This window comes from Poecile atricapillus, chromosome 13 (genome assembly GCF_030490865.1).
Source record: "Poecile atricapillus isolate bPoeAtr1 chromosome 13, bPoeAtr1.hap1, whole genome shotgun sequence".
Lineage (NCBI taxonomy): Eukaryota > Metazoa > Chordata > Aves > Passeriformes > Paridae > Poecile > Poecile atricapillus.
The window spans coordinates 1014970-1037392 of NC_081261.1; the positions used below are offsets into that span (position 1 = coordinate 1014970).

At 54.4% G+C, this 22423-nt stretch overlaps 1 protein-coding gene across 3 annotated transcripts in view; it reads right to left on the reverse strand.

Annotated features, from left to right (window-relative positions):
• Positions 1–22423, reverse strand: part of ARHGAP26 (Rho GTPase activating protein 26) — a 104551-nt gene that overhangs the window by 45058 nt on the left and 37070 nt on the right. For all 3 annotated transcript variants that reach the window (XR_009278628.1, XM_058848489.1, XM_058848490.1), the window contains exons 12-14: positions 8212–8248; positions 3339–3404; positions 2550–2624 (exon numbers count right to left, since the gene is read on the reverse strand). Coding sequence is in view for 2 of the 3 variants with exons in the window: in XM_058848489.1 (XP_058704472.1) it covers positions 2550–2624; positions 3339–3404; positions 8212–8248 (178 nt within the window). In the remaining variant the exon portion in view is untranslated. The remainder of the gene's footprint in view (positions 1–2549; positions 2625–3338; positions 3405–8211; positions 8249–22423) is intronic.

The window sequence follows — 22423 nt, forward strand, 5'->3', positions numbered from 1 at the left end:
GGGGCCAAGCTGGAACCAGGGGCTGCAAAAGCACCCACAGCCCAGCCAGCATTAACCCTGGAGCTGCTTTTTGCTGCCAATCCCTCATCTGATGTCTCTCATAAATTCCTCCAGGGTGAGGGGAACAGCCTGGGGAAGCACCTCATCACCTCGGTGTGATTATCATGGAGAGACTTCCCAAACAGCCTCAGGGATGGAACATCCCAGCAGGGAGGGGCTGCAAGGAGCCCCACTCCCAGCCCTGCTGGCAAAGGAGCAAGAGCAGATCAGATGCTGTAACTCACCTATTGCAGAGTTCACACCTGCTGGGGCTCCCACAACAAACCCTCTCAAGGGAGCTCCCACTGATGGAAGTTTGGTTATTTGTCGGGTTTTGTCCTCATTTTGATGGCACAATGTGAATGCTGGGGATATGTTTGCCCCCCAGCAGCCCTGGGAGCACCCCCACACTGCTTCACCCCAGATCTGAACCCCAAGCCAGGGATTGCCCCAGAGGGAGCAGAGCCCTGTGGCCACCGCGCCGAGCTCCTGCAGGGACACCTCGTGCCAGAGCCCTCCCTGCAGCCTCACTGACACCAGCTCAGGGAAACTCGATCTGTTTGCCATTTAAACTGTATGTGAAGCACTAACGCTGCCCACATTCATTTCTAAATATAAGGGAGACCTGACAGTGGAAGCACAATTTGGCTCCTCCATTCACGAGGAGCCACGAGGGCAGCGAGAACAGAGAGGGTTTGACAAGGGCCACGTTTCCGTGTGACACCCATTTCACAGACAGCCCAAACACCAGGGTTGATGAAGATTTAATCCCCCACAATTTGGAGGAATTATGGAGTCACAGGTTTGCAAAGCATCCCAAGGATTGACACCATGGGGGATTCCCAGAAGGGGTCCCACTCCCAGCCCTGACCTGCCTCACAACCAGCGAGGACACACCGGGACAAAGGAACAGCACCAGCGATTTATCACCTCCTTACGAGACACCAGGGCGACAGCTGAGTGGCTTCAGTGGCTGAGGAGATAATGGATGCTGGAAGGTGTCCAAGCCTGAATCCCTCCCAGCTCTGCAGAGCTCTTCACCCAGGCGAGTTTTGCCATCTGTCACAGCCCCAGGACGGACACCAGGACTGACACCTTAGTGACAGGAGAACCATGGCCCTGCCAGCCGGGATGTGGTGATGAGCATCACCAGAGGACCTGGCTGAGCACCTGCCAGGACCTGCCCCGGGGCACCAAGCCAGCCTGTTTTTACCAGCAGGGCTCTTGGCTGGACGCTGTGGCTGTGCCCAGCGTGTGTGCCAGGGGACAACGCTGGCTCCCCGCAGCCTTGCCACCTTCACACCGCCCCAGCCGGCCACAAACTCCTCCAACAACAGCACCAGCCACCAGCTCTCGTGACTGCAGTGAACTTTCCATAGCAAAGAGGTCCCCTGCACCCAGATTTGGAGCTTGGACTCCAACCACCTGCATTATCTGTTTTCCACAGGTTAACACTGACAGCTGAAACAGCCACCGTGGGCTTTGCTCACCAAACACCTCACTGGTGGGAAAAGAAGGAGGAACTGGAAAAGGAAAAGATGTTGACACACAACAGATGAAAACCTTCTACAAGAAGAAATATTCAGAGAAAGGAGCACTGGAGTTTTGTGAGGACAGGGAAGAGTCATGTAGCAAAGGAAAGACAGTAGGTGGAGGGAAAGAAAAGGTGACCAGAAAAGCCACACACTTTCCCCAAGGAGTAGCAAACACATTCAATAGGGCACTAACAAATTAGTAAGCATTTGTTTCCCTGTTCCTACAGCTATTTCATCTGTGGTTTTGCCAAGTCTGAGCAGCATCTGACAGGACTGGCCAAGGGCAGCTGCCCTGCTCCAGCCCAGCTCTGTTCTCTCTTCCACTGTTGTGTCTCAGGCATGTCTGGACAGATGGACAGACTGGTCCAGGGCTGCAGCTGTGGGATGGAAATGCTGCCTGTGAGGTAAGGGCTGAAATAGCTCTGTCCACACATCCAGAGCAAACCTCTGCCGTGCCAAGAGCCAGCAGCTTGTCCCTGTGGAGCACCCAGAACTGCGGGATCCAACGCCTCAGTCACGAGGGAAACACATGCTGGAAAACTCTGGGCAAGACTGAGATAAACAGGCACAAGAAAATCCGTGGGGAAAGCAAGAACAGCCACAGGCAGCATGCAACATCCAGGAGAAAATAATTTCAAAGGGTGCTGGGAACAAGGGGGCAGGTAGGAGATGAAAAGCCAGAGCTTTCAGCTATTTCTTTGAAGAGTTTGGTTTGCATTTGGGAAGGCTGCCAGAACTCAGAGCATGTGTGAGCAGGACAGCAGTGACTGCAGCAGGACCTGGTGAAGCCAGGCCCTACACGAGTCCTACCTTCAGTCCTGCCCACGGTGCCCAGGACCTCCCGACCTCGACCAGCACGTGGTCCTAGGGGCACAGTCACCACCATTAGGGACCCCAACAAGAGCCTCTGCTCCTTCTGGCAAGACTTCAAAGCAGCACAATCTCCTTGCCTTTAACAAAACTCCAGGCACTTACCCATTAATATACTCAGCAGCTTTTGAACTCTGGAGTTCACCCCCACGATCCTGTAGAGCCCCTGCTCATTGATCCCTAGGGAAAACAAGGCACTCGTTAGCAGGAGGTCACAAGAGCTCCCAAGATTTCTTTCACTTCTTTGGCTTCTCAAATAGCAAAGCCAATGAAACCTTCTCACCAATCAAATACAAAGCTACAGAAGATGGTCAGATTTGGGGTTGATATCAAGGTTTTCACCTATCCTATTCTATTTCCTTGGAAGTGTTACCCCCTTAGCTCAGGAATAAGGATCCAAGGACACTTTTCCTCCTTCCCACAGCCGTGGCAGCCCCATGCAGGATCTGCACTTAACCAAGACAATTTGGGAAAAATGTTACTGTGTCAAGTTCTTCAGGTTGAGGTCTGAGCCTTTGGCATCTGACTTCCCCCTGTGGGGCTGGGACAACCCCACCTGTGAACAAGGAGATTCACAAGAGGTTTTGGGGACGGAATTCCAGGTGAGAGGACATGCTCAGCAGCATTCCTGCAGGAAGGATGCTGAAGGGAACATCCCCCTCAGTCCTGTCCCCCCTTTTGCACACCCAGGGCATCATTTCCTAACTCTGCCCCACGTTTGTGAGTCCCTGCTGGCCCAGCCATGGGGCAAACGCTCCTCAGCATCGGCCTGAGCACGTTATGGCTTCATCTGATGTGCCTCATGAATCATCCTGTCCGTGAAAAGGGCAGGAAAGCAACTGCTCCACTGCCAACAGCTGCCCCAGAGCAAGCCCAGCCCGAGAGCTGCCCTACCTCTTGTTTCCACGGCGTGGATGCACTTCTTGATGATGCTGAAGCCGATGGTGTCCAGCTGTGCCGCTGCAGGGGAAGGGCAGAGAGCAGTGAGCAGCTGGCAGGGCAGGGCAGGGCCCCACAGCGAGCACCAGGCTGCTCCTCAATCCCTGCCATGCCAGCAATGCACCACTGCCCAGACCAGGAGCAGATAAATGAGGGCAGAAAAACACAAGTGCAGCAGTTTGTAGCAGCTGGAAGCAGGCAAACACAGGCACTGATCCTCATTCCAGCCTCCACATCCTCCTGAGCCAGGCCCTGCGCTCTGCCAGGCACCTACCACTGCAGATGGACAAAATTCATTTAGGAGCAAGGTGAGATAACCCAAATTTGTTGTCTGGAAAGTTGGCCACAGGTTGCTTGGAAAGAAATTAAATCATACATTTTGACACAGCAAATCCTTGAAAATGGCACACAAGGTATCCTGCCTCTGCCCGAGAGTGAGAGCTAAAACATGAGAATTAATGGATGTACAACTCAATTCACTTGTGCCAACGCAGGTTTTCACTTCTAAATTCAAGGAATTACTAATACAGGGACCCAAACACCTGCTGGAAGGATTCATCCCACTGAGAGCTTTCCACCAGTGCCTGGAAAACACTGCCCACAGCCAGCTGTTATGGAATATCAGGGAGGGCTGGAAAACCTTCCAGAGGGCAGGAGCCCCTCAGAGAAGGGTGGGCAAAGCCCCCCTGGGCTGCAGCCGCAGGGAATGCAGCGATGTGAGAGCTGTGTTCTGTGCAGAGCAGGGCAGGGAGCAGAGCCTGGGGCTGGCAGTGCCCGCAGCAAGGCACGTGCAGCTCCTCTCCTGGCAGGGCATTCCCTGCTCCCCCTCCCACGGCAGCTGCCAGCCCACACTCACAGCCCCTTCCTAATCCCCTGCTTTGAGTCCTGGTGGGCTTTGTGTGGCCACAAGGACCCAGAACAGCTCTGTTGTGTTTTCCTGGGCAGGCAGGCTGCAGTGCCGAGCCAACACAAGCACACGAGCCGCAGGATGCCCGTGCCACAGGACGTGAGGATAATCCAGGAGCTGCAGGGCCCTTTGCTGGGCACCCTCAGGGCTCCCAGCAGGGATGCAGCACAAACCCAGTGTTCCATGCCCCAGCAGGGCACAGCTGCCATTCCCAGGTCACTGAGAAACACAGGAGGAGCTCCAAACCCTGCTGTGGAAACTCTCTTGCTGCAGCAAACCCAGCCCAGCAGGTCTGGGCTTGGCACTGGTGTGACCCTGACCTGTGGGCAGCCCTGTGTGCTGCTGACAGCTTGGATCACTGCTCCAGGCTCTCTGCCATCCACTGCAGGTGCCAACCCATCCCACACACCAGCAGGTTTCCTTTAGCCCCTTGTGTGTTTGGACAGGGCTTGGAGCAACCTGGGATAGTGGAAGACGTCCCTGCCCACAGCAGGATCATCTCTAAGGTCCTGTCCAGCCCAAGCCATTCCATGATTCCATAACCCTGCAGGGATCCCACCTCCCTGCAGCAACAGCAGGAGGAGGAAGCCCAGCAGTGCCTCTGGATGGAAGTGACCTGGCACAATCCCCCTCAGCAGATGAAGGAGCTCTTCCACTCCCTGTCAAGCTCTGGATCAGGAAAGGTTGGGGATTTATTTGCAGTAGCTACATCCAGAAATAATATCTGATTAAATATCCAAAGTGCTTTTATTCATCCTTAAATTTAACTTTTAATGAGCATTGTAAAAGCTTGATTTGCCCCCTGTCAGAACATCTGCTCTTTAGCTCAGTCATTTACCAAATGATTCAGCTCAGCAATGGCCCAGATCAAAGGCAGATCTGGATCTACTCTTGTCCAGATCCCAGCTCCATGGAGTTATCTGGGTTTGATAGGATAATTCCATGCTCATCAAGTCTAGCAATTCCCCCAGCAGTGCCAAGGCCTGTCCCCAAGAGCCAGATCCACAGGGCTGTAAAACCCCTCCAGGGATGGAGACCCCCCTTCCCGGGGCAGATGGGCTGCAGAGCCTTTCAGAGAAAACATTTTCCCTTCCAATCTGAACTCTCCCTGAGTGGAAGAGCCTCCCTTGGGGCTGTCCTTCCTCAGGGCAGGGTGTGAGGCTCAGCTCCAGGCCAGCCCCGTGTCACAGCTCCTCCTGCAGCAGCAGCATCCAGTGCCCAGGCTGGAATCCATCCCAGGATCACTGCACATCACCTGTGCAGCAGCTGCTGCCCACACACCCCACACTCATCTGACCTTCCAGCAGCATCACATTCCAAGTGCTACTGAATTGCTCTCATCCCCTTCTATTTTTGCCTGGCAGATTATTTCTATTTAATCCATTAATTCCTTTCCTTTTTGCTGATGTGACACATCAGAGCACTGGGGAGGGGGCAGGAGGGCTGAATCAGCTCTGCCAGCCTGCCTGGCTCCAGCTGTGTCAGGGCACAGCAAAGTCAGAGCAGCTCCTCTGCCTCCCCACCACACACTCCTGTGCCATGGAACCACCTCTGCCTCGAATTCCTCCAAAGACATTTTGGAAATAAGAACCACAGAGGAGGGAGCAAATCGTGAAGCAGAAAGCAGAGGAATGAGCTTTCAAGTCTTACCAGAAATGAGTTCTCGGTGCTCTAACTACCAGTGAGCTGCTGAGACTGGAGAAATGAAGTTTTTCTGAGGGTGGGCAGGCCCTGGCACAGCTGCTCAGAGAAGCTGTGGCTGCCCCTGGATCCCTGGAAGTGTCCAAATCCAGGCTGGAAAGGGCTTGGAGCAAACTGGGATAGGGGAAGGTGTCCCTGCCCATGGCAGGGAGTGTGGTGATGGAGAGGGTCGGAGAGGTCGGCAGGGAGAGAGGAACTTCAAAGTCCTTCCAGAATATTCTGTGATTCCACGCCTGTGACTGCTGGGAAAGGCCAGGGCACCCAAGCACACAGGGCAGCCAAAGTGACTCAAGGTCTGTGAAGAACTTGTGAAAATAAATACTTTGATGGGGTCCTGAACTAATGGGGAACCAAGTGGATGTGGCAGATGGAGAGGGAAATGGTGGGAAGGAAGAGAAAGGAGGAATTTTGTGCTGGTCCATGAAATAAGCACAAATAGCCTGGAGGGTTTGTTTCCACAGAGCAGGGCAAGTCCTTCTGGTTAGCAAACTAGAGCATCTGAATTCCCCTGGCTCTCATGGTTCAGTGACACCACTCAGCCCCTCTGCTCCGCTTCCTCCCCCTCCTCAGCAGAGCAAGATAAATCACCCACAGGCCCACGGCCATCTGGCCACACAGCAGGACAGAGAACCCAGCAGCTCTGCAGAATTACAGTGTCCTGAAAGTGCCACCACAGCACTGTGAGGCCCTCTGAGCCCCCACCAGGGCAGGCAGGATGCAGAGCTACAGAGGCTCCCAGGGTCAGGAGCTGCATCCCGACCCTCTCCATCACCACACTCATTCCAGACCCTCATAGGAAGATCCTGGATCAAGGGCTGCCGGCAGGGAGCCAGCTGCTGAATCAATTTCAGCGTGGCTGGGGAGGCAGGCACTCTAAACCAGGGATTTCATGAGGCTGAAGCAGTCACACCACACCAGTGGCAGCCCCAGCCCAAGCAGAGGGTTCAGAAGCACCTTCAGCCAGGGCTCCCAACTTGCTCCCAGGACCAGGAAGGACAGACAAGCAGCAGACAGGGAGCAGACAGGGAGCAGCATTCTCATTTTTAAGAGAGAATGGTTTTTTGGGCCAGAGCAGCAGGTCCAGAGCTGGCAGGGCCAGTGACAGCCCATGGCCAGGCACACGGAGCTGAGCCACTCCTGGCCCCACAGCTCACAAACTCCTGGGGAAGAGAGAGCAGAGGAGCTGCTCTAGCAGAGCTCCTAGCCCAGGGCACTGGCCATGCTGCCCTTCCCAGTGTGAGGCACAGCACCCAGCCCTGCTGGGATCACCTGGGAGGCACAGAGCCAGCTGATACATGCAGGAAAAGATGGATGTGCAGCTGATGCCAGAGAGGATCAAAGGGAAGGAGAAACCACAGAGGAGAGAGCAGAGAGGGGGAAGAGACTGCTTTGTGCTAGGGCTGAAATGGGTGTGAGGAACATTAGCTGCAAATTATAGCAATTATTGAGAGAAAAATGCTTCGGCTCCAGATGAAAACCTCGTGTCTGGGGCAGCACCAAATGAACCAAGTGCTGAACGTCAGCCCAAGCCCAGCCCTGCCTGCCCAGTGGCTTTGAGGGAAGGAGGGAAGGGATTGGGGCTGGAGCATTGCAATTATGGCAAATCCAGCCTACTGGGAAATGGCTCAATTAAGGGTTTTAAAACACAGGAGGTAAGAGGCAGGACCAGGTGCAACTGCTCCTCTAGGAAGAAAAACAAGTGCTTTGACCCAAGGTTGATTTCCTGCACTACAACAAAAAGAGCTTTTTTATTTTTAAGGGTTCTTGCTGACAATCTTGACAAGGCAAGACCTCCTTACTCCTACACGTCTGCTCCAGTTTCCGTCTGGAAAGACACAGTCACCCTGCACATTCTGGCTCAGAGAGAAGAGCTGGCTGGTCCCAGGTGTCACCTGATCCCTCTGCTGAACTTCAGCAGCAGGTCCCAAGGCCACCAGACCCCTGTGCACGGTGTGGGGCAGGAGGGGACACACCCTGAAGGGTGCAGGGAGCTGCCTGGCACTGCTCTCCATGGCCCCAGGTCCCACCAGCAGGTTTCTGCCCCTGGTCCCTGCTGGGTGCCACACTCAGCTCTCCCTGGGGCCACCCTGGGTCCCCACACTGAGCCCTGTCACCCCCCAGCCCGGGGAGCCCAGCACAGCCCAGTGCCACCAGCATCTCCTGCTGACCCCTCCCACAGCTCAGCCACCTCTCAGGGGTCAGGCTTGAAGAAATACTCACTGCCTTCGCTCTGGCTGTCCTTGTTGGAGTTGTACACCTGGAAAACACAAGCAGAAAGTCTTATGAAGAGCCTGGCTCCAGCTGGGGCTGCTGGCACAGCTGGTGGCACCACGGTGTGTCTGCTGCCAGCACCTCCCCCAGCAGCCAGGTCCCCAAACACCAGCATGACCTTCTGCACACAAAATCTGGGCTGGCCCAAATCTGGAGTCACTCTAAAATAACTGACTAGGACAGCTCTTAAAATGAAAGAATGCAAATGGGATGGACCAGGTAAAAACAGAAATTGGAGGTTTCTAAACAAGATGAAGGTGAGGTTGGACTTGATGACCCTTAAAGGTCCTTTCCAACCCAAACTCTTCCATGATTCTATGGCTCTTCTCCTGAAAGACACATAGAGGGGATATAAACTTAGAGCAAAGCAGGCAATTCCACCTTGGGCCTTACAGGAACCTCTGGTAGGTGCAACTCGGGCAGGGAGCAGGTACCACCCTCCTCAGGTACAGCCTGAGCAAACGAGCCAGGCAAGGAGCAGGAGAGGGAAAGAAATGCCATTAATTTGGAGAGGCCAAGAAGTGCAGCAGGACGAGGCACTGAATGCATCCAGACACCTCCAGGACCCCATCCCAAGCCTCTCCAGCCTTCAAATATCGATGCTCCTCCTGCCACCCCCATCACCACCACAGCTTGGCTGCTGGAGATTAAAGTGACATTTCAGTGGATGCAATAAAAGGGAAAACACTGGCAGAAGGTTTTAATTACGATGTGAGGGCACTTTAAAAGCCCAGGATAATACCAACAGCAGCTGTAAGCAGATCAGCCCTCAGACATGTTGTATTTCTCCTGCTCAACAGAGTAAAATGGTTTAAAATAATCCTTCAGTGCTCAGAGTCCCACCAGGAACACGCACACACATCCCAGAGCTCCAGCAGCACCCTGGATGTGGCCAAGTGGGCACTGAGCAGGACAAGAGGCTGCTGAAGCTGCTGGGAGCGGGGATGGGAGCGGGGATGGGAGCAGGGATGGGAGCAGGGATGGGAGCAGGGATGGGATCAGAGCTGGGATCAGAGCTGGGATCAGAGCTGGGAGCAGGGATGGGAGCAGGGATGGGAACAGGGATGGGAGCAGGGATGGGAGCAGGGATGGGAGCGGGGATGGGTTCAGGGATGGGAGCAGGGATGGGAGCAGGGATGGGAGCGGGGATGGGAGCGGGGATGGGAGCGGGGATGGGAACGGGGATGGGAACGGGGATGGGAGCGGGGATGGGAGCGGGGCTGGGAGCGGGGATGGGAGCAGGGATGGGTTCAGGGATGGGTTCAGGGATGGGAGCGGGGATGGGAGCAGGGATGGGAGCAGGGCTGCTGAAGCTGTTGGGAGCAGGGCTGGGAGCCCCCTTGCCGAGGGAGCTGCCCCCATCACATGCTGCTCCCGAAATAGCCAGCGGGCAAGGCAAGCTTCCAAAGGCCGTGTTGATAGCAACGCTCAGGCAGCAACGGAGCGGGAGAGGCTGTGGGCAGGGCTCTGCTCCAGGGGATCCTGACACCAACAGGGATGCTCTGAGCTTCCCGTGGGGTCCCTGCTGTGGGCATCTCCCCCAGGAGCTCCAGGAGCTGCCCGTGATGTTCTCAGAGGAGCAGAGCCAGCGGCAGCCGGGCTCGGACGCTGCCGGCAGGGCAGAGCTCCCTGTGCTGCTCACCCAACGACCCCCAGCATCAGAAACATCCCAGCTAGGCTGTGTGTCACAGAGCATGTCACAGGGCATGTCCCCAGCAGGGCACATACACAGATTCCTCCCCTGGAGGTCACCCAAACACCGGCCACTCCTGCGCTCGCCCGTGCGGGCACCGGCCGGAGCACATCAGGACACCTTGGATCAGCTCCACCACCCAGGACAGGCTCAGGAAGCACAAATCTCATGCAGCAGCTCAAAACTGGGGTTTGGGCAGGGACTGATCCCTCCAAGGAGCATCTTCCCCCTCCCAGGACACCTGGCTACGTAACACAAGAGCGAGCAGAGATGATTGTTTGCGGGCGAAAATCCATCAGCCACATCTGGCGAGCGGGGGATGATTCAGCAGCAAAACCAGCTGCTGTCAGCAAGTGAGTTTTCCTCTAGGAACAGTGTTTATATCAAGAAAATAAAATAAGTGGAAAGAGGGAAGGAAAACGCCTGCAGGCTCCCCGACAGCAGCAGCCCTGCAGCCCCACCACGGAGCCAGCCTTCCCTACGGAAGTTTGGAAGTCTTCCCCTGACTTCAGCGCCTCTGCTGAGGGCTCACTGAAGGGACTGGGGGCTCAGCCTGCCGCTCAAAGGCTTGGAGACACACAGCCCTTCCTTGGGATCACACAGATTTCGTGCCCCACACACAGGTAACACTAAACACAGCAAAGGATCAGGCTTGGAGCAAGCTGGGATAGGGGGAGGTGGAGTGAGAGGAGCTGGAAGGTCCTTCCAACCCAAACCATTCCAGCTCCCAGTGCACTGCAGCTCCAGGGGAATCCTCTGCCTGCACATTTGCTCCTCCAGTTTGGATCCATGAAACGACAGGAGTTATTAATCACCAGAGACTGCTCTTAAAACAAGGGAAAAGGGCAGACAAGGAAACACAAAATGCCGTTGCCATTAATTGCAAAGTGTGCACACAACGAGAGGGAAGTTTCACACCGAGGTCAACAGCAACCATAAAGCACAGAGCCACTGCCACCCTACACCCATCTTATGGAGGAGAAACCTTTTATCCATTGTCTCTGTTAATCCACTAGCACAGCTCTACACCAGCAGGGTTTCAGCCAAGCCCCAAGTCTGTAACATCCCTTCCTTTTCCAAGAAATGCTTTTCCTATACTGCCTCAAATCTTTTAGAGGGAGATTTTTCTGGATAAGAGAAAGTTTCCAAGTATGAGGAAAGGGCTGCTGTGTAAGAGGTCTGAGAGTGAGGCTCCTCCAGTGCCCCAATGTCGCTGCCCGAATCGGCCGCTGCAACACCCCAAGGGTCACCCCTGCCCTGCTGGCAAAGCCCTTGGGCTCCTGCCTTGGCAAAGGTCGCTCCTGCCCAGCCTGGCCCCGGGGATGTTGATATTCCACTCTTTCCAAAACAGCTCTGATAACAGGCAGGGCTTAAAGCAGAAGGGTGCATTTGGAGATTAAACCCCACAGACACATCAGTCAGTTCATGGACCAGCCCCCCTTGGGAAAGGGTGCAGAATTCTGCAGAGGTTCTTGCTATTCCCCACACACAGCACACACAGCACCGAGCCCAGGGCTGCAGCACCTGGGGAGGGACGGGCTGGGAGCCCCTGGGAAAAGCTCTTTGGACCCTCCTCCAAACAACTGCCAGGGCTGGGCTGGATTTCCCCCTGCCCTCAGTGTCTCGCACAGGTATCTGCACCATCCCCGTGGCCAGGCTGGCCGTGGGCTCACAGAGCCAGCTCGGGGCCAGGGACACCAAGGGTGACACCTGACAGGGGGACAGCTCAGAGGGTGACAGCTCAAAGGGTGACACCTCTCAGGGTGACAGCTCACAGGGTGACAGCTCACAGGGTGACACCTCAGAGAGTGACACCTGACAGGGGGACAGTTCACAGGGGGACAGCTCACAGGGTGACACCTGACAGGGGGACAGCTCACAGGGTGACAGCTCACAGGGTGACACCTGACAGGGGGACAGCTCACAGGGGGACAGCTCACAGGGGGACAGCTCACAGAGGGACACATCACAGGGTGACACCTGACAGGGGGACATCTCACAGGGGGACACATCACAGGGTGACAGCTCACAGGGTGACAGCTCACAGGGTGACACCTCACGGGGTCACACCTCACGGGGTCACACCTCACGGGGTCACACCTCTCAGGGTGACATCTCACAGGGTGACACCTCTCAGGGTGACACCTCTCAGGGTGACATCTCACAGGGTGACACCTCTCAGGGTGACAGCTCACAGGGTCACACCTCACAGGGTCACACCTCTCAGGGTCACACCTCACGGGGTCACACCTCACGGGGTCACACCTCTCAGGGTGACATCTCACAGGGTCACACCTCTCAGGGTCACACCTCACGGGGTCACACCTCTCAGGGTGACACCTCTCAGGGTGACAGCTCTGCCCAGGACAGGACAGGAGCTCTGCACACTCACACACACATGGCCCAGCACCAGGCCAGACAGTAAAACACCATGAAATGAGTGTGTTTTTATGCCCACACGCTGTTTTTCCTGTTGTTCACACGCTCTGGAGAAAACAGCCCAAAACCCAGAGAGTTTCTCGTGGAATAAAAAGCTTCTTTCACTTTCCAGTATTAGTCACTGACAGAGGGTGGGAAATCAGAGAGAGGAATCATTGCTGGGAGGTGAAGGGCCTGTGGCCCAGGGACACGTGTGGGAACAGGCTGGGTTATAAAACTCCCAGAATTGGGACTGGTGACTAACGTGGAGACAAATCCCTGCCCTGCAGTGCTGAGATGCTTTAACCTCTCGCTCACACTAATTATTCTCACTTGATTGTATTTCCAGAGCCAAAATATCTTTACCAGGCACTTTCAGAAGTGATGTGCATAGAAAAATTATACATTAAGATAGTACAGAACTTACAGACCTTGATGTCTTGTATTTAGTTTTCTAAACTCCTGCTGTAGATGGTCAAATATCCTGAACAAAACCAGACTGTATAATTTTTTTTAGCAGAAGCTACTGCTGCTTCATTCCTGCAGGACAATTGCTGTTTGGAAGCTTAAAGAAGGCCTTTACGAGCTATTATTGAAAAATTCCAAGATGCATCTGTAAGTAATCCAGAAAGATAAATTTTATGAGAGCAGTTACAACTCATGACTACTTTGACACTTGCACTATGCTCAATTATGAACTTGATATTTAAGATAATTCTTTAAAGAACCACTTATTTCCTTTGGTGAGACACTTCACCAAATACAAGCTATGTTTTGTAGAGGAAATGGTTTTATAGGGATGATTAAGAGCTCTGTGATGGTTCAGGGTGTGGTAGAGGAGCACACAGCCCAGGAGGCAGCTCCTGCTCCCCTGGAGCCGTGGGGATGAGCTCAGGGATGAGCTGGGGGTCACTCACTCACTCACTCACTCACTCACTCACTCACTCACTCACTCACTCACTCACTCACACCTTTCCCCAGCACAGCCCAGTGCTTGCTCCTGGCCATGGAACAACGCCTGGGCAGCAGCAGCAATGCAGGTGCTGCAGCAATGCAGGTGCTGCAGCTGCTCCTGCCCTCTCTAAATGCAGCCCTGCCATTACCACACACCTCGACACCGGAGCTGTGGATCATGCAAACATGAGATGTGGATTTTCCTAATCAGAAATCCCTTGAAAGACACCATCTGGAGCCTAAAATACAACTACAGCCACTGACAGCCAGCATCTGGAGCCTAAAACACCTCTACAACCACTGATGGCCACCACTAAGAGCCTAAAATACTCCTACAACCACCAACAGCCAACACCCAGAGCCTGAAACACCCGTGAGACACCATCCAGAGCCTGAAACACCCCTCAGACACCATCCAGAGCCTGAAACACCCCTCACACACCATCCAGAGCCTGAAACACCCCTCACACACCATCCAGAGCCTGAAACACCCCTCACACACCATCCAGAGCCTGAAACACCCCTCACACACCATCCAGAGCCTGAAACACCCCTCAGACACCATCCAGAGCCTGAAACACCTGTGAGACACCATCCAGAGCCTGAAACACCCCTCACACACCATCCAGAGCCTGAAACACCCCTCACACACCATCCAGAGCCTAAAACACCCCTCAGACACCATCCAGAGCCTGGAACACCCCTCACACACCATCCAGAGCCTGGAACACCCCTCAGACACCATCCAGAGCCTGAAACACCCCTCAGACACCATCCAGAGCCTGAAACACCCATGAGACACCATCCAGAGCCTGAAACACCCCTCACACACCATCCAGAGCCTGAAACACCCCTCACACACCATCCAGAGCCTGGAACACCCATGAGACACCATCCAGAGCCTGAAACACCCCTCACACACCATCCAGAGCCTGAAACACCCCTCAGACACCATCCAGAGCCTAAAACACCCCTCAGACACCATCCAGAGCCTGAAACACCCCTCACACACCATCCAGAGCCTGGAACACCCCTCACACACCATCCAGAGCCTGAAACACCCATGAGACACCATCCAGAGCCTGAAACACCCCTCAGACACCATCCAGAGCCTGAAACACCCCTCACACACCATCCAGAGCCTGAAACACCTGTGAGACACCATCCAGAGCCTGAAACACCCCTCACACACCATCCAGAGCCTGAAACACCCCTCACACACCACCCAGAGCCTGAAACACCCCTCACACACCACCCAGAGCCTGAAACACCCCTCACACACCATCCAGTGCCTGAAACACCCCTCACACACCATCCAGAGCCTGAAACACCCGTGAGACACCATCCAGAGCCTGGAACACCCCCCACACACCATCCAGAGCCTGAAACACCCCTCACACACCATCCAGAGCCTGAAACACCTGTGAGACACCATCCAGAGCCTGAAACACCCCTCACACACCATCCAGAGCCTGAAACACCCCTCACACACCACCCAGAGCCTGAAACACCCCTCACACACCATCCAGAGCCTGAAACACCCGTGAGACACCATCCAGAGCCTGGAACACCCCTCACACACCATCCAGAGCCTGGAACACCCCTCAGACACCATCCAGAGCCTGAAACACCCCTCAGACACCATCCAGAGCCTGAAACACCTGTGAGACACCATTCAGAGCCTGAAACACCCCTCACACACCATCCAGAGCCTGAAACACCCCTCACACACCATCCAGAGCCTGAAACACCCCTCAGACACCACCCAGAGCCTGAAACACCTGTGAGACACCACCCAGAGCCTGAAACACCCCTCAGACACCACCCAGAGCCTGAAACACCCCTCAGACACCATCCAGAGCCTGAAACACCCCTCACACACCATCCAGAGCCTGAAACACCCCTCACACACCATCCAGAGCCTGAAACACCCCTCACACACCATCCAGAGCCTGGAACACCCCTCAGACACCATCCAGAGCCTGAAACACCCGTGAGACACCATCCAGAGCCTGAAACACCCCTCACACACCATCCAGAGCCTGAAACACCCCTCAGACACCATCCAGAGCCTGAAACACCCCTCACACACCATCCAGAGCCTGAAACACCCGTGAGATACCATCCAGAGCCTGAAACACCCCTCAGACACCATCCAGAGCCTGAAACACCCCTCAGACACCATCCAGAGCCTGAAACACCCCTCACACACCATCCAGAGCCTAAAATAGTCCTACAGCCACTATTCATCAGCTGATGCACTTTCTGCTTGTGCACAGATAAAGCAGGAATTGAACCCATCAGTTTTCCAGCCTGATCCTAAACAAGCTGCACACATGAGGTGCAAAGAGCAAACGTGAGTGGCCCAGGATGACACTGGATTGTGAGAAAAGAAAAGGAAAAGGAAGTAGCTGGGGGTTGGAAGGGGAACTACAAAAAGATGATGTTGAGTAATTTCATTTTTATTTCCTCATTCCAGGGGTCATGCTGCTGCCCATGGTGTTCATTAACCTCCACACGGGCTATGATTTCCTATGGCACTTGTTTCATTTTAAGTTTCATTCACTTTCATTCAAAGTTTAAAATCCAAAATGGCCCAAGCTAAGCTGCATCCCTTGGAGGCTGCATGGTGTTTAGCACAATTCCCAAAACCCTTCAAATTCCAGCACTGGCGTGAAATTCTGCCCAATGGCTAAAATCTACAGGGAAGGATTGTCCAGCTGCTCAGAGGAAAGAGGGATTTAAGGAGACCAAGAGGCCAGCAGCCCTGGTTTGCAGAGAGGGGGATCTCCATTGAAGAAGGATTTCAATGCCCTGGCATGGAAGATTCCACCTCACACTCCTTTCACTGGTGCTGGGACCTTCCCTTCAAGCCAGACTTTCCATTTGGGCTCTCAGAATGGGCCAATCCTGCCAAAATTCCCTGGTCTCCCTGGGGGAGCGTGGTGTTTGCAAGGTCCAGAGCAATGAGAGGAAATGCTGCAGTGTTATGCAATTTCCTTGTGATTCATATTCAGAAATCCTCCAAACAGCCAGGAACGAGTCTTTCAACTTTCAGCTCAAAAGATGCACAAGCCCAAGGGGTATAAATAGATATGATATTCCCTCAGAACTGGTAGCCCAAGCTGCTTCCCAGCCACGCTGGGACACGGGGAGCCTTGGGCAGGAGGAGCACAGATATTCCACACCAGGGTTTTGCAAACCTCTCCTAAGGGCAGAGGGGCTGAGGAGCAGCTGGAGCCCGGCCACCCTGCCCAGCCCAGCCCAGCTGGGTGTCTGCAGCACCCCGAGCTCACAGAGGGAAGGGAAAACTGGGAATGCTGCACATTCCCTCCTCCACAGCTGCCCCACGGCAGCAGCAATCAGCCTTTCCTCACTGGCCACAGGGATGTGCCTGGTGCTGTCCCCACGGTCCCCAGCGTGTCCTGCAGGGCACAGGGATGCCCAGAGCGGGGATGGAGCTCTGGCACCCAGAGATGCTCCAGGCCTGGGGCACCCTGTGCCCTGCAGTCACAGGGAAGGGCTCAGAGGGAGAATGGAGAGAGGGAGGAAGAGTGAGAGGGCCAGGCAGGTGCCACAGCAGGCAGGACCCTGCAGCCCTGCCCTGAGCTGGGCACTGCGGAGCTGCTTCCCTGGGACACGGCCCTGGAGCAGCATCCCAGCAGAGCTCATGTACAAAAAGCCTATTTCCTTGTTAAAAGCAGGACACCTGGCAACCTTGATGAAATCAGCCCTTGTTTCTGGCTCTGCCTTATCAACCCTGTTCTATTTCTGTCTGAGAGCCAGGTTTTTGTACTACAAGCAGCATTTTCAGAGCTAGACTACACTGTGTTGTGGTTAGAAATAACCTTCCTTGCTCTGAGAGCCAGGATACAGATAGGAGAATGATCTCTCCCAGCCCACATCCCCTCTCTGCAGCAGGAGGGGAGGGAAAATTAAGCCTTGCTTCCCAAGTGGAGAACTTGGCAGGGCAGCAGAAACCCACTGTGAAATGCTGGTTTATGTCATGCAGACGAAGCTGTTCATTTGCAAGAGGGTGGCCAGGGACCCTGGCAGCTCCTTCCTCCCTTCCTTCCTTCCTTCCCTCCCAACATACTGTTCATCACAGTCAGAGTCAGCTCCCACCTCGTGTCCCCCTTTCCCTCTCCTGCTCCTTCCTCCCAACATAGATTTCAGCTTCAAACTCATACCCTGGGCATGATTAAAGGACAGAAAAGAAAAATCTACCAAAAATGAAGCGTCTGGGGGGGCTTGAATCCTGTACATGGGTCTTGCTCTTCTGTCCCTCGGAGCTGAGCTAAAGAATGGCTCTAATTAAAAACAAACCCACATTTTATTACAAGTGCAGGCATTCCCAAGGGCCTGTGGAGCCGAGGCCAGCCAGGCTCCCCGCCAGCCAGCTGGGCTGCTTAGCTCAGCGCCGTTATATAACTGTGTTTGTCACCCAAGGAAACAAATCACCTGGGTCAGAACAAGGGAAAAAATTACCTGGGTCAATCTGTCAGCTCCCCAGGGCTCACCCTGCAGAGGGAATGCAGCAGCAGCTGCTCTGGGGGCTGTGTGGGGCGAGGGGAGCAGAGCATGGCAGATACGCAGCAATAACACGGCTAAAGGTCAACTGCTCCAACAAAATGCATTTTTGGAATAACTAAAGCGCCTAAAGTCTCCCAGAGCACCATTTTTAAGCGAGTCCAGCAAAGCAGACATGTTGGGATCATTCAAAAAACTGATTAAAAGTGAGAATTTCTACTGCTCTAAGCTTCCCCCAAGTTTTCTAGGATGCTTGAGCAACAACTTGCACATCCTCCTCCGGCAGCTCTGCCTGGAGCCCGGCCAGCCCCAGCCAGCACACACGCCCTTCCTCCTCCCAACGTCTGCTGACGAACACGGGCTCTCAGCACATCAAAACCAGCCTAATTTTAAATGACAGTGTCATCTTTATTTTTAAAATAACTGTAACACAGCCGTGCCTGGCGCTCCTCCTCTGTGGAGGAGTTTGACACTGCCCGGGTGCTCTGAGCAAGGGCGGTGGCTTCGTGCCAGGACTGGAGCTTTAAGGACTGGGACATCCCTGGGGTGAGACTGCTTTCAGTCCCCCCTGTGCACACCTGGGACACCTGTGGGGCAGCACAGGAGCTGGGGCTTGGGGCAAGGGGACACAATCCCATCCCTCCTCTCCCAGAGACCCTGTGAGCCCAGGGGGGCTGCAGAAGTTTCTTGGACCAATCCTGGGATGTGGCACAAGGGTCCCTCTAGCCCTGGGAGCCAGCCCAGTTGGGCTTTAAAGGCTCCTGCTGTCCCTCTCCAAAACTGCAGCAGCACTTTTATCCCTCTCTAGCCAGGACCTGAAATTCCACAGCACTCCCAGCCCCCCTGGGAAACCCTCAGCCCTGCCTGCAGCCACCACCACATTTCCACCATCCAACAAACACTGGCTGAGACACAGCGTGGGACACATCCACCTGCACCATGGCCTGAGCCTGCAGCCTGCCTGCTCCTGATCCCAACTCTGCTCCAAACCCTGCTCCTGATCCCAGTCCTGTTCCTGATCCCAACCCTGCTTCTGATCCCAACCCTGCTCCAAACCCTGCTCCTGATCCCAGCCCTGTTCCTGATCCCAGTCCTGTTCCTGATCCCAGCCCTGCTCCTGATCCCAGTCCTGTTCCTGATCCCAGTCCTGTTCCTGATCCCAACTCTGCTCCTGATCCCAACCCTGCTCCAAACCCTGCTCCTGATCCCAGCCCTGCTCCCAATCCCAGTCCTGTTCCTGATCCCAACTCTGCTCCAAATCCTGCTCCTGATCCCAATCCTGCTCTCAATCCCAGCCCTGCTCCTGATCCCAGCCCTGCTCCAAATCCTGCTCCTGATCCCAACTCTGCTCCTGATCCAAAACCTGCTCTCAATCCCAGTCCTGCTCCTGATCCCAGCCCTGCTCCCCACACGGATCTGCCAGGAATGACAAACTGAGGGTGAATACAGAAATAAAATTATCTAAACAGAGTCCAAAGACCTTCTGGGCCTGCAGCTGGGAGAAGAAAAGCCCCTGGGTGAGGGATGGTGGTGGGGCTGCAGCAGGACAGTAAATCACTGCTTAAAAGCAAATGTAAGGCCCAATAAAGGAGGAAATAATGGAAGAGGCTGGCTTTGCGAGTCATTGCTGCATGAACCATTTACTTTAATTTTTAATTTAAAGTAGGAAACAATACTCTAATAGTCTATTTAAATTGGCAGGGAAATTTGTTCTCCCAACATGGAGCTATTCCCTGAATTTCTACATGTTTGTTGAATTGCCTGATCAAATAACTCAGCAGAGGTGATAAAGAGAGGAAAGGAAAGTGAGTATGTTCTCTTTGGTCTGTCACTCCAGCTGAGGCTCTGTGCCTCCCCACTGAGGGGTGGGCAGCGAGTTCCCACCAAACCACGACACGAAATCCTGGGATGAGAGCACCCTGCGCCCTCCCCTGAGGCTGCTTCACCTCTCTGGGCCCAGGCTCACAAACAAGTTGTTGCAAGCAGCTGCTCCATCCTGTTCCACATCTGTGCTGCAATCCAGGTTCGATTATCTCGTTCCCCAGGCACCCCACAGACCCACCCCACCTCTCAGCACCCCTCTCACCTGAACCCCAAAGCCAGGAGCACACCTGCAGCAGTGTCCCACGCAGGAGACGTGTGCTGTGCCCTGTCCTGAGGATCAGGACCCACCCTCACATCCCCAGACCCCTGGGAGCTCCTCTCGGGGGAATCAGCGGTGACATAAAACAGGAGAGACCCGGCTGCCACCAGGTCCCCACCAGAGGCAAGGAAGGGACAGCAAAACCCAGCTGGTGTCCTGGGAGTAGCCACCCTGAGCCTGTCAAAGCCAACTCCTGCAGCCAATTCCTGCAGCACAGGCCCCAGGGCAGAGCAAGGAATGCATTACAGAAACAATTCGGTATTCACAGCAGAGACAGGAGCCACCGCTCTGCTCCTGGACACCCCCGACAACACAGCTGGAACAACAGCTCACAAACTCGCCAAAACTGGGTGGGACAGCACTTTTAGGTGTGTAAAAGCAATCCAGAGGGCTCTTTTCTCTTTTAAAAATTATCTATAATGCTTCTCTAAGTAATTTTCTCTGAAACAGCTTCTTAAGCAGAGGACAAACCCCGGCAGGCGCGGTGACTCCAGCTGGGTGAGCCGTCAGCCACTGAAGCAGCAGCTGCTGGAACCAGGAATAAAAGCCTGAAGTCAAGGCTTAAGACCTCACTGGCTTAAGTGCTTTAGAAGCAAAATAAAAGCTTACAAACTCCATGTAAAGTTACTGCTATTACAGGCTTAAAGGGTTACCAAAGAGGAGAGGGAGATGGAGGGAGCAGCGGCAAAAGCACGTGATCTGAGAACTGACACGGATCATGACACAGAACCTGCTTCTCTGAGGCTCCTCTGCTACCACCTTGTCCTCAAAAAGGACAAAGAATTTTTTTGAGCAATAATCCTGAGCAAAAAAAGCCAAGCAGGGGCTCCCCTGGGCCTGTGTGGGTGCCAGTGGAACTCACCATCACCACGGCTCCCCGCTCTGGGAGGTGGCACCGATGCTCCCAGAAAACTCTCAGAAAGACTGAGCTGCAGTCCAGGGAATGTTCACTGGGTTGTCTGGGTTGGGGAACAGATTAGAGGCAAAGAAAAGCAGCAAACAATAGAAACTTAGATATTAAGAGTGGGCAGAGTGGGGAAAAAATGTTCTGTTCGCTAAAGAGACAGACAGGGAGATGGAGAAGCAGCAACAGGAATGACTCAGGTCATAGAGAAGAACAAAAGAAATCTGCTCTAAGCAAACAAACCCAGGCAGGATGAAGGCCATGAAAACCTGCAAGACAGAGTGCACAAAAAAACCATATTTTCCAGAAAGCCGACAAAAACACGTCTGTGGGATTGAGAGCACAATCAAAGCTCAGCATGAAAAAGGCTGTGAGGGAAGACACTGAAGAGGCAGACACGGCGCAGAGCCTGGGGAGAGCAGAGCAGAGAACACGGCGAGCGCTCGCCCACGGGCTCCCCGGGAGAGAGCTCGGGCCACAGACACCGACTGCACTCAGAGATGCTCTGGGTGAGGATTCTTATGGAATGAATTCCCATGATGGAGCAGATCTGCAGCTCCAGGGGGTCCCAGTGCAGTGTAAGGGGTTGGGAAGGGGAGCAGGGGGTGCCCGTCCATCCCCCACAGCCACGCTGGGACTGAAGTCCTTCAAGTGAATTTATTTTTTGAATGAGCCAAAATAACAGGAATGCCGAGGTTGAAAGCACTGGAGTGAGTTCAAAAGACAACGTTTCCACTGGGAAATAAATCTCTCACCATTTTGTATAATTAGACAAGGAAAATGAAAAACAATTTCAGAAAGAATTCCCAGAAGCAATATCCAAGGAGGAGGCGGGAGGTGTGCTGGGCAGGAATGTGGGGCTGGGCTCTGCTGTCACTGCCACACAAACACCGCTGGCATCTCTGGGCAGCAGGGCTGAAGGAGCTCCAGGAGCAGTGACAGATGTGACACAGGAGCACAGCTGGGACAGGAGCAGTGACAGATGTGACAGGAACACAGCTGGGACAGAAGCACTGACAGATGTGCCACAGGAGCACAGCTGGGATAGGAGCACTGACAGATGTGACACAGGAGCACAGCTGGGACAGGAGAAGTGGCAGATGTGACACAGGAGCACAGCTGGGACAGGAGCACTGACAGATGTGACACAGGAGCACAGCTGGGACAGGAACACTGACAGATGTGACACAGGAACACTGGCAGATGTGCCACAGGAGCACAGCTGGGACAGGAGCACAGCTGGGATAGGAGCACTGACAGATGTGCCACAGGAGCACAGCTGGGACAGGAGCACAGCTGGGACAGGAGCATTGGCAGATGTGCCACAGGAGCACTGGCAGATGTGCCACAGGAGCACAGCTGGCACAGGGAGCTCCAGAGGCACATCCCACCCATCACCAGTGCCCTGGGAGCACAGCTGGAGTGGTGGAGGGTCGTGGCCCCCTGGAATCCTGGAATTCCCAGCCCATGAGGAGGAGCCTGGCAGAGCCTGAGGGGCACACGCTGCAGGAGGGGCACA